The sequence below is a fragment of the Vanessa atalanta genome, chromosome 13 (assembly GCF_905147765.1).
Source record: "Vanessa atalanta chromosome 13, ilVanAtal1.2, whole genome shotgun sequence".
Taxonomy (NCBI): domain Eukaryota; kingdom Metazoa; phylum Arthropoda; class Insecta; order Lepidoptera; family Nymphalidae; genus Vanessa; species Vanessa atalanta.
In genome coordinates this window covers 5,484,333-5,497,411 of record NC_061883.1, presented here as the reverse complement: position 1 = coordinate 5,497,411, position 13,079 = coordinate 5,484,333, and the positions used below count along the sequence as shown (strand labels likewise).

The window sequence follows — 13,079 nt, the reverse complement described above, 5'->3', positions numbered from 1 at the left end:
AATTTCGTGGATGAATATTAAGGTACCTATTTGTATCGTAATAAGTATATGTAAATCATAATAATTACAAATTATCAACCGTAATTTATATTTATTGAAAATTCTGTACCTGCATTATCCATGTTGATCAAAATATAATATCTACAATATTACTTGTAAAATTACAATCGATTACTTTCAACTATATAAAGACATATAATATACTGTTTTCAAATTACGAATCTCGGATATAAATAATTGATATGTATTGTTGTGTTTAAAATTAATGATGTTGGAAATTTAATTCTTAAACAACATTATATAATTTCCATGAATAAATAGATATATAGATAATAAATAGATTAAGTGTTTTTTTCTACATATTCTACAGATACCTACACGATCATTAATCCATATTTACTGAAATTTATAACACATACTATTACATATTCTGCTTTCACATAAATATATTTATAAAAAATAGAAATTAAACGTCCCTATAAATTAATCGAATGTTAACTTTTTATATTTTATTTAAGTAGAAATTTACTACCAATCCAAGTATAGTCCAATGAAGTCATATGGCTTAAATACGTTCAAAAAGCAAGGACCAGTAGTAGTTATTTAATTTGTGAAAAAATATAATATAAAATTGAGTCTTCTTTAAATAAAGTGAGTATATAAGTATCCTTTACAATTAATATATTTCTTTCAGATTAGCATTGCTAATTATATTTTTGGATTACATAGAAATGATTGATTCATTAGAAATGAAATGGCCTGTTTATCGCTATTTAAAAAATGTTTTATAAAATTTATAATAATTAACAAAAAGTTGAACTAAAGTGTCTATGAGGCGTTTCTAAATAATATTTAAAATTAACATGACTATTTGCATTTGCACTTTTGTTACTGTTAGTCTGTCTTGTCATAATGTAAAAGTATATGTACAATATATTATACAGATATGTTAAATTGCGTAGACTAGATGCGAAGACTATAAAAATGACATGTATTTTGAACAAAATGCCACGAATTTATAATATCAGCAATGTTTCCTGCATTTCTTTTGCATTTTTATATAAAATGACTTTAAGCATCGTAAAATTTTGTATAGGCGAAGTGGTTCAGTGAAGAAACAAAAGGGACCTTGCCCAGCGTGTAGTCGCGTGGGGGATTAAGCACCAATCTATTTTTTTAAGAAGAAAGCATTTCTTTGATTGATTTTTAACAAGTAGGATTTTCGCTTAAAATAGTCCTAAATTAGTTTATACATTATTTTACATTTAAAAGTAGATTCAATTTCTTCATTGATTTTGATTCATTGTCACTGATTCTGATGTTAGCTTTTCTTATTTCTTTTGCTAAATAAATATTTTTTATCTGTGGAGTAGTACTTGACGCATCGTGGGACGCTTTTATTCGCGCTGTATAATTTATTTTTCATATTTGTTTCCTAGAATTTGTACGTGTATAATATGAAATTGTTATATCGTAAAATATATTTTGTATAAAATTTTATTCTATAATATATCGTTTTTACAGATAATGTCGGGCATAGCCAGCGCACGTTTAGCCGAAGAGAGAAAAGCTTGGCGCAAGGACCATCCCTTTGTAAGTCATGTCCTTTGCTGATTATTACTTACGTTTGACTTCTCATTTTTAATAGATTTATTGTTGTTTTAGGGCTTCGTTGCGAGACCGATGAAAAATCCTGATGGTTCTTTAAATCTTATGACTTGGGAATGTGCAATTCCTGGTAAAAAAGGGGTTAGTATGTTAAAGATTTCTAGACAATGTTTTTTTAATTTAATTTATTTATCTGTGAACTTTAAGAAGTGCCTTTTTTAAGGTTTCTAGATATGTTTATTCTTATACAAAGTTATCTATTAGATATAGTATAATATAGAGCAATAAATTTCTATGTAATGTTATTCAATTTATATATTTCCAAATAAAATTAATATATTTTACTGGTTATTGTTTATGTATTTTTACATTGTACAGTTTAACATGTAGTAATAATTGTGTATAATATGTTACTTTTAATATGAATATGTTTCATAATATAATTTATTCATTACTTTTGCTTTGCAGACACCATGGGAAGGTGGATTGTATAAATTGCGTATGATTTTTAAAGATGATTATCCATCAAGTCCACCAAAATGCAAATTTGAACCACCACTGTTTCATCCCAATGTGTACCCTTCAGGCACAGTTTGTTTGTCACTTCTTGATGAAGAAAAGGATTGGCGTCCAGCAATAACAATAAAACAAATCCTTCTTGGAATTCAAGATCTGCTTAATGAACCCAATGTAAAGGACCCCGCTCAGGCAGAAGCTTACACAATCTATTGGTTTGTATTTATAAATATTTTATAATTTAGAAAAACTTAATATATATGTCCTGTCTTAAAATTAATCCATCAATTGGAATCAATTCAGTTTATTTTTTTTTTATCCCAAGCTAGAAATATTATATTTAAAAAATAAGCAAAGCATTTTTAGATACAGTTTTATAATTATTTTTTTTATATACTACACCTAATCCTAAACATCTGCTACATATTTAGCACAGTGATTGCAGATTTGTAAATTTTACTATATTATCACTTGTGACTTGAGCGACTCCAAATAAAGCAAACAAAACTATTAAACTATACTACTAATATCAACTATGATATCACTTCCAAAGTTCTGATTACAGCTTTGCTGTCATTAAATAAACATGTATTTTTTAAATTTATTAATCATGATTATACATATATTTATTATTATATTACAGAATATTTAAGATTTTTACTAATTATAGAGTAAATTAGATCAAAGTCATAATAAATTATGCTCTGATTTTCTCCGTAGTAGACTACCTTGCATTTTTTAATTTATAATAATTGTGTTTAGAAACATGAGTTATATAGACATAAGTTTATTGTAGTGATATAAACGTTGGTTTATTGAAAACAATTTTTTAAAATAATCATAATTTTCTTTATTTATAGTCAAAATCGACTAGAGTATGACAAGAGAGTTAGAGCACAGGCCCGCGCTATGGCTGCTACGGAGTGAAGAAAACACATTCCTTACAGCAGTGGTTTGGAGAGACCATCTAGGTAGCAGGAACCTAGTAACATTCCTGTATATCATAGAAATGCAGTCTCATTGGCAAGTTTAATTATATACAAGAATAAAAAATTCAATTGTCTGCTACAAAGCTGGTTTTTGGAGGAAATTAGTTATAAGTAGTGTTAAAGTAATTACTGTTATATCAAAGTATTCAGTAAATATTTTAACAATATGTAATAAATATATAAAATAAAAAACATTTATGTAAATGTTTTGAAAACCATTTGTAAGTACTGCTCGCTGAAAACATTCTAGCATTATTAGTAATTTTTAAGTGTTTTTATTTATTCAGGGAAATATCATTTGAACTCTGACATACTATGAACATTATTCAATAAGTAAATTGTAAGCATGTATGCTGGTGTTAACATTGCTGTAAATCATTAAAATTCTTATGCAGTTTACTTTGTAAACTTGTAATATGTATGTATCATCTCTTGCAAAAGAATCTACATTATAATTTTAAACTATTTTTGTATCTTTACGTTAGATTTAATAAACAATGAATAAATTGATTAAGACTTTTATTGATATCTATATTCGTAGATTAATAACTTTGTTGTGCTAGATTTTTTGTTATACAATTTATATTTATCCTAGTGTATTTGATGAAACCAGCACTTGTCAGTTGATTTATAATATGTAAAATATGTAGGATAATAATATTTTTTAGCATTCGAATGACATTTAGAGACTCAGGTTCAGTAGAACGTAATGATTAAATACTCTTGGCACTGAGGATAAAATAGTAGGCATAAGTTTGACGTATCGAAACACATCTAAAATCTGATGAGATCGGAATATCAGATGATTTGATATCGATTTGATGTTGACGGGTAACCGTTTTCACCACATCTAAAACAAATATGTTTATTGTTCTGGTTCTACATACGATCTTTTATGTGTTTCGATTCATCGAACATATACTAAAATAGTACTTTGTACTTGTAGGCTGTAGCCTGCAGATAAGTGTTGCATATCGATCGATAGTCTATCGATAATTAAGGTTTTAGCGATAGTATCGATAACTGCCCATGAGCAAAAATAATTGGATATCGATGGTATCGATAGTTAAGGTTAAAAGTAATGGTTTTTGCAATACCATCGATAGTATCAATAGTATCGCTATTACCAATAGTATTCAAATATTGCTTACAGAGAGCTAATAATACTAGCGATACTGTCGATAGTACCGCCGAATCAATAGTATTGGTCACGGAGAGCTATCAATAGTACTATCGATATCTTGAATAGTTTTCGAGGTCAACTATTGTAAAATAAAGTTATTTGTTAATTCATTTCTGATAGTTATTTGTACGGCGTATTTATATGAGTTGTAGGTAACTTGCACTCTCGAAATTAAATAAGGAGCGTTCAAGTATTACGTAACGCAATTTTTGACCAAATCCCCCCCCCCTCTTTTTGCCATTTTAACGCACCGTAAGGTTTTTCTTTCCCTCCCCCCCCCCCCTCTCTAAACGTTACGTAACACTCAAGTGACCATTTTTACCCTTAAGTCGCAAAAAGTTATGTTATAATTATTATCTTTGGTATAGTTTTATTCCACTACACCTGTGTATTTTGTTTATTTTTTATAAATTTTTGGCTTTATACATAATCGTTTTCGTCTGAGATCTGAGGTTTGAGTTTGATGCACGTAACGACAGTCCATTTGAAGACTCTTGTGAGATGTGATATAGATCCCACAGGCTGGACATACTTTTATCTTTAGGTCGGATTGTACAGATGGACAAAACCTTCTAGAGGAGGTGATAGATCAAAGAACAACCTCACAGGTGGCCGAAACTTGGATGTTCCTTTGTCTAGCAAACTGGGTACTACGAGCTTGCATGGCATTTGAAGTATTGGGCATGGTGGCGGCATGAAAGTATCCGCAAACACAGATTTCAATGCACTTCCCAGTGGTGAACAGCAGGATTCACGTGAACGCAAACGTGAACACTATACCACGCCAAATTTAGTTCTGCTGGATAATGGGTTGCCAATTTGGGAGTTTTGATTCCCTAATTTTTTATTAAAAAAACAAACAATGTTACGTAACGTGTTGTAAGAAAGACCCCCTCCCGCCCCCATAACGCATCGTAACGTTTTTCGAGACACCCCCTCCCCCCCAAATTGCGTTACGTAATACTTGAACGCCCCCTTAATAACGTTTTTCTTTATTGGTTAAGTAAAGCAGTAATGTAAGATAATGTTATAACAACGTTTCCGGTTCCAGAATCCAGTGTATCCAGAATTGAGCTTAACTTTCTCGAAAATGTTTTCTTCTTTTAATGTTGCCCGCTTCAAAAATCGTAGCAACAACACTGTCGATAGTCAAACTATCGATAGCTCTGCAACACAGCTGTATCACAAGTACAACCCTCAAAATATAAAAAATTTTTAATGAAACTCCGTCTCCTCTCTCTACATTTTAGTTCTGTATCATTTATTATATGTTCATTGAAGTGAAAATCTATTATTACTTACTTATGCAAGCAGTGACAACAAAACTAAGATCAGAGTTAACGTCTTTATTTTATCGGTTGACGACAATCAGAAATGTGTTTCTAACAAATTTGACAAAAGGATAACTAGTTTTTTCTTGTCTCTTGTCAATGTCAAACAACAATTAGTAGTTAGTAATAGTAACAATTTTCGTTTTATCTCAAAATGTTTTTTATGTGTGTATGTAATTTAATATAAATAGCAAAAATTTAAATTTAATTTAATATCAATATATTAAAAAAATTGCTGCTTATATATTACAACTCATTATAACAAGTTAATCAACACCCGGTGTTTTCATTAAGGCTCATTCTTTTTAAATATCTTATTTGAATAAAATAAATACCATGGCAGATGATGAACAAGACCCAAAAGAATATCGATGGGAAACAGGCTATGAAAAAACTTGGTAAGATTTACATTTGTTCTCATTAAATGGAGAACTATTTTTAATACTGTTGTTTTATTTATATTTAGCTGATAACTCGACTAAACATGTTAAAGGTCTAAAAATAGTTCATTTTTAAGTATGTTCTTTTTAAATTTAGGGAGGCTATTAAAGAAGATGAAGACGGTTTGGTCGAGGGTTTGGTGGCGGAGTTCGCACAAAAAGCGGCTCGAAAAGCAGCGACTCCACGTCGCGGTCCTGTTAGACTTGGCATGATGCGCCATTTACTTGTAGCAATTGATTGTTCAGAGGCAATGAATTCACAGGATCTAAAACCTACTAGATTTTTGTGTACTCTTAAAGTAAGTTAATTTTTTATATTCTAAAAATAATATTTGTTTTATACATTCTAGGGATGCATCCGATACCGATACCGATATATCGGCGATACAGCAGGTTTTCCGACATATAGGTATCGGCGACATTTTTACAACGATTCTGTTCAAATTACATGTTTTAAAAAAGTAATGTAAACGCGCCTCTTGTTTTGTCATTTTCGTTGCAAACGAGATAATACTTTGTATTTTAAAACAAAAATTTGATTAATCTTTTTTTAGTTACTAGCTCTTAATGAATCTTAATTACTGAGCTTAATTACCAATATTCACATTCCAAGTCTATAACGTTTTATTTTAATATAATTTTTAAATAAAAAACAAGTAATCAACATGTCTACTTACATTTATTTTACCTTTATTTAAATTCAATAATTGTATCGGTATCGTATCGGCAAAAAAGTGTATCGATGCATCCCTGATACATTACTGGTATAATATGTAAGAGATTTTATTAAATTTAAAAGTTGAAAAATGTATACATACTTTATTATGTTAAACTACAATTGTACCCATCTAAACTTGTATTATACAATATTTATATAATATTTCAGTTGTTAGAAAATTTTGTAGAAGAATTCTTTGATCAGAATCCATTAAGTCAACTTGGTATTATAGCATTGAAAAACAAAAGGGCTGAAAAAATAACAGAATTATCGGGAAATGTTAGAAAACACATTAAAGCTGTTCAAGGGTATGTATGAACACAGTTTGTACTATAATACAAAATCTTAAATCATTTAAAAATAAATCTCGCATTGATATACACTGAGTCTTTTTTTTGTTATAATGATTGATTATTCATTCTTTAAATCAACTTGTAGGTTATCTAATTTAGCTTTAACAGGTGAGCCATCATTACAAAATACTCTGGAAGTTGCTGGTAGGACATTAAGACCTCTTCCCGGCCATGCATCTAGAGAACTTCTTGTGTTATTTGGTTCTTTGACAACATGTGATCCCGGCGACATAAGTGGTACTATACAGGTATAAATATAAATATATGAAGTAAATTTTATTCATACAAATGTTGTGCCTGAATTATAAAAGAGTGTTTTGTTTGTTCAAATTATTGTTTTTAATTACTTTAAAGCTTAATTAGTACAATTATATAATACTTTTATACAATTTCCACAAAATGATTCTATTTCTCAATTGACATAAGACATAAGCAATCCTGATCCATGCAGTCATTCATCTCATGCTTGGCGGTGAAGGAAACGTAGTGAGGAAAGAAGCATGTGTCTAATTTCAATGACATTCTGCCACATGTGTATCCACCAACCTGCATTGGAGCTGCGTGGGGGAATAAGCCCCAAACTTCACTGACTGTTACTACCATTTGATGAAAATTTGACCATGCAGTCAAATTCATAGAAATTCCTAGTCATGTAAATATGAATGTTATCTACAGTGTAAAATCTATATAGCGACACTCAAGGGACTGTGTGTATTTTGATGGTTTAGAGAGTTGGCATTAAATGGAGAGATGAAAAAAATGTATTTGAAAAAAAAAAACAGACTATTGTTTGTAATTAAGTAAAACAATTCTTATTTATAGTCTGTTATTTTCGTCTGACGTCTTTTGCACCAGTAATTTTGTTGTATTTTTTTACTCATATCGGTGCTTCCGGAGCTTCTTTATGCGTGCAAGCAATCACAATTTGTATACTAAATATATATATAAATATATAACTATGATGCCCATAGTTTATCAAGGGCTAGGATAATAAAGCGACAAAAGAACGTACACATCTGTGCAGTTTTTACTAATTTTGGCAACTAAAATAGAACTTGTTATTATTTAATTGTCGTTATTGAGATTGAGTGTAACCCTATAAAGAGTATCATTGTATGAAAGACATTTCGAAGCTTTAGGGAGTTCGTCGTTAAATCGAGTGACATTACATGGAGTTTACACTATATATATAGTATTACTATATTTAGTATTACTTTTATTGATTTTACTAATATTAGTAAGTTATGTTTTTAGACTCTCAAAACTGACGGAATACGGTGTTCTGTCATTGGGTTGGCAGCAGAAATAAGAATTTGTAAAAAATTGTGTCAAGATACTGGTGGAGAATATGGGGTATGTAAACTTTCCATACTATAAAACAAAGTCGCTTACCGCTGTTTGCTCCTGTGTATGCGTAGATCGCTAAAATTAAACAACAGAATTTGATGTAGTTTTTTTAATAGATAGATTGATTCAAGAGGAAGGTTTATATGTATAATACATGCACAATATAGTAGAGACATACTGATAATTTTAGAGGTTTCTAAAGTAATGTAAATAAACACTTTTACGCTTACATAGCAAACACTGGCTAACTCTACGAGGTAGATTACAATAATGTACTACAGTATTCTTGTACACCTTAAAAAGGTCTTCAAAAAACTCCGCGATAGTTTATGTCTATCTCTTAGGGATAGGAAGCATTAATCCTTATCCAATTAAGTGCCTCAAATATATTGTGCATTTAATATAGATCAATATGGCCCTCTACAGCGTGTAATTTAAATGAATATTATCGAATATATTACAGATTTAAAACGCAGGGACATAGCGATTTGTGTTGTCTAATGATTGAAAAACTGTAAGCGGTGTAAGACATTCTGTAGTATATTTAGTATCAGCTTTGCACCCGCGCAAAGCCGATACGAGTCACTAGTATTTATCATAATATATTTCCTCTTTTATTAAGGAGAGGGCTTGTAGCAACTTGACCCTGGATAGTTGAAATATTCATGGCTAATTCGATCTTCCGTAAAAGGTTGGCTTTAACCCTCCAATCCTTTATCAAGATCTAAATGTAATAGTTACTCAATCTCAGTTAAGCAATCTCGGCTCTAAAGAACTAGTCAACCTTAATTTATAATTCCTATATGACAAAAAAATCTATATGTTGTATACAGTAAACAATGTTGTGCAGGTGGTGTTAGATGACGTGCACTACAGGTCTCTCTTGCTAGAGCAGACCTCACCTCCTGCAAGAGCTCGGGCCTTAGATGCTGGACTTGTAAAGATGGGTTTCCCGTACACACCACCAGTAGCTCAGCCTGATGCTGATCCTCCAATTACTGTATGCATGTGGTAAGTTGTTTGACTAGATGAAACATTTTATAGTAATTCAAATTACACAAATACATGTACACATAATATATACTTATAAAATAACACGTCCTGATTGACTGATTCATTATCGCCAAACGTAAACTATCAAAGTTAGAGCAAAGAAAATTTGGTGAGTAAAATCGTTTTAGTGAGTAGGCAGCCACTAAGGATTTTGGAAATTCTGCACCTAAGGGGGTGAAATAGGTATTGAAAGTTTGTATGGAAGTCCGTCATTTTTTTAAACATGAACCTTTACCTTTGGGATACATTACAAATGAATAGATACGTATTTAAGCGTTTCTGGATATTGATATTGACTGATATTGTTATGAAATACACACCAAATGGTCCATCACGTGGTATACGAAGAGGTCATCGTAATATCATCGTAATATTTTAGGTTTATCTGTAAATATATTCAACTTCCATGCGAGCAAAACCGCGGTCAACATCTAGTCCATAATAAAATGAAGAAGCAGACACTTACTTTTCGAATTTCCAACACTATCAATGTCCGTTCCGCTCAACGAGCTCCCAAAGAAAATTGCCCTTGTGCGCACCTTGTTCCATGCACGTGACCTTCTTTAGCCAAATAAATTCTTAGGATTGTCTTACATGCCGGATCCGTCTCGCTCCCTAGTCGCGTGCATAGACTATGAAATGAAATGGGCGACAGATCGATTGTCTCAATCATCCGTCACTATAAACTATACCATACAATGTCTCATTAATGCGACAGTAAAAAGCGATAGGCTGCTTATGTATAATGTGAAATCGTGTGCTGCGCCAGCCACCTGGAGGAGGGCGACGGCGAGGGCGAGGGCGGCGAGGGCCACGTGTGTCCGCAGTGCCGCAGCAAGTACTGCGCGCTGCCGGCGCAGTGTCGCACGTGCGGCCTCACGCTCGCCTCCGCGCCGCATCTCGCCAGGTGATCCGCACTCCGACCGCACGGCCAACTCACCGACGTGTTCACAGGCTGGCTGTCGACCCTCGTTTCTCGATTCGTATTCCTCGCAACGAAAGACGCGGGGAGTAAGAGTTATTTGAAATTTAACGTAACGTTGCTCCGTCACAGATTCAACATATTTTGTTATTTCCGAAAGGTTTAAGGCAATCAGACCCATACGGTCGCGGAAAAGTGTCTAAGCCAAGGGGTATTCTCTCTTTCTAATTTTCCGCAATTGTCTGTTGAGCTTAATCCTAAAAATTTAGTGTAACGAATATCTAGAAGCAAAAATATATCGAATAACTATTTATTGTATTTACAGATCGTATCATCACTTGTTTCCTGTAGAGCCGTATGAAGAGATAAAAAACGAAGGACAAGCACAGTTCTGCTTCTCATGCTTAAGATCTTTTACAGATCTCGACAAACAGGTTAGTAAATAAAAGTGTACAATATTTAGACATAAATTGTCTCGTTAGTCTAGCTGTTTCTGCTGGAGGTCATGGGATTTTAAATTATACGTATCTGTATTATTATCACAATGAGTTCTATAGATCTCGTAACATATTATGAATATGTATGTAAGTGTTACCGGAAACTAATGCATTACAAACATAGCCTTCTTGCATGCTTTCAAATATTATATACACTAATCGATCGTGACTAAACTAATCAAGGATATTTAGATTTCCCCCAAAATAAATACTAACTACTTTATAACTAATTAAACTTATTCCTAAAAATAACTTATTATATTCTGCCGCTTTGAGAATGCGTTCCTGACAGATCCGATACAGATATAATAATTACCGTTATATGCCGGCGGATTAACACTACGACATAATGTCAATGCGCCTCTGACAATGACCTGCCGCAGCTGTTCCGCTGCGCGCGCTGCCTCGAGCACTACTGCTGGCAGTGCGAGCACGTGGTGTCCAGCTCGCTGCACGTGTGCGCGGGCTGCGCGTCGCGCCCGCACCTCTACCAGCGCCTGCCCAGCGCCGACTGACCGCAGGCCGACTTCGAATTCGATCATGAACTCCTAAAGTTTTTATGGTACGCCCTGTTCGATAGGAAATTTCAAATATAAGTGATAATAATTTGAAATTAATGTCATCAAGCAATTTTGGTTTTTTATTTCTTAACCTTTCTTTCCGATAGCATTACATGGTATAAAACAAAGTCGTTTACCGCTGTCTGTCTGTCCCTGTGTGTGTGCTTTGATATTTAAAATTACGCAACGTATTTTGATGCGGTTTTTTTAAATGTGTAGATTGATTCAAGAGGAAGGTTTATTTGTATGATACATGCAAAGTAAAGTTGAGAAACACTGATCATTTTAGAGGTTTCTAAAGTGATGTCGTATCGATATCGATAAACACATTTTTGCAAACGCTGGCTGAACCCTACGAGATAGATCAAAATAATGTAAAAATAAAACTACAGCATAATACACCTTAAAAAAGTCTTTAAAAAACTCCGCGATGGTATATATATATATATATATATATAGTATAGTTATAGGAATAATTCATTTTTTATCATTTACTTTTTACGAGAAATATATATAAAGGCTTATTTTCGAAGCGATTTTAAGCAATCCAGCACAATCCTTATCCAATTAAGTACCTCAAAATACATGTGATATGATAGATCAATATGGCCCATAATAGCATGTAATTTAAATGAATATTTTCGAAGATTACAGACAAAACGCAGGGACATAGCGGTTACTATTGTCGAATGACGGAAAAACTGTGAACGTTGTATATAAAGACATACTGTAGTATATTCAGTATCAGCATTACACCCGTGCGAAGCCGGGGCGGGTCGCTTTTATTTGATAAAAAAATATCTATTCCGTCAATTGGCGGAAGATTTTGTCCGCTCCGTCGCACTCCCTGCGTGGAACGCGTAGCCGTTTGTTAGTGACCGAACGGTCTATTGGGTATAGTCTAATACTTCTCAATACATGTTTTTATCTGACACGTTTCTAGCACAGTTTATTATTTATCTTTTCTCTTATTGGTTTAAATTTTTAAATATATTCGTTAATCTTTGTCGGTATATCGGTTGTACCGCTTATTCTTAGGTTAATCTAGTAAAGAGTAAGCGCAATAGTATACTATCAATATATCTGTGATGCATGTAATTTTCGTGAAATAATATGTTTACAAGAAAATACAAATTAATCATTTGCCAAACATAAATAATTATTAAATTATGTAAATAGAGTACGTTTTTAAATAACAATGCCTTTTTATGACTCACCTAAACCAAATGACAGAGTTTATTAAGAAATTTATTGCTGCTTTCAACAACTGTCCGTTCTTCTCGGTCGCTCGCATTGGACTACATGTCCCATGAATTGTGGTCATTTGAGCGTAACTTAGTGCGTAAAATCTCTGTACTGGACAGCACGTCTAGTAGTATACATATAAGTCACTACACAGTACTGTGAAAAACACAGATGAACTATTATCAATTGGAGAACGGGAACCACACGATTATTAAAACTGTTGTGCACGGGGTGATACCCTGTTGGTACGTACTAGTGAGGATTATCCCATAATAGACATTATTGTGGTCACTATAGTTGAGGACTCCTCTATAGTT

General features: G+C 32.6%; 2 protein-coding genes across 2 annotated transcripts; both read left to right on the top strand.

Moving 5' to 3' along the window:
• The first annotated feature begins 1,349 nt into the window (after positions 1-1,349).
• On the top strand, positions 1,350-3,201 carry LOC125068165 (SUMO-conjugating enzyme UBC9-A). Its single transcript, XM_047677205.1, has 5 exons — positions 1,350-1,444; positions 1,525-1,593; positions 1,666-1,749; positions 2,077-2,339; positions 2,985-3,201. The coding sequence occupies exons 2-5, from the start codon at positions 1,528-1,530 to the stop codon at positions 3,049-3,051; spliced, it is 480 nt and encodes a 159-aa protein (XP_047533161.1). The 5' UTR covers positions 1,350-1,444; positions 1,525-1,527; the 3' UTR covers positions 3,052-3,201.
• Positions 3,202-5,744: 2,543 nt separating this feature from the next.
• On the top strand, positions 5,745-11,587 carry LOC125068027 (general transcription factor IIH subunit 2). Its single transcript, XM_047676986.1, has 9 exons — positions 5,745-6,025; positions 6,165-6,366; positions 6,954-7,093; positions 7,224-7,386; positions 8,393-8,491; positions 9,336-9,496; positions 10,308-10,445; positions 10,786-10,894; positions 11,341-11,587. Exons 1-9 carry the CDS (start codon positions 5,964-5,966, stop codon positions 11,470-11,472), a joined length of 1,206 nt encoding a protein of 401 aa, XP_047532942.1. The 5' UTR covers positions 5,745-5,963; the 3' UTR covers positions 11,473-11,587.
• The last annotated feature ends 1,492 nt before the right edge of the window (positions 11,588-13,079 follow it).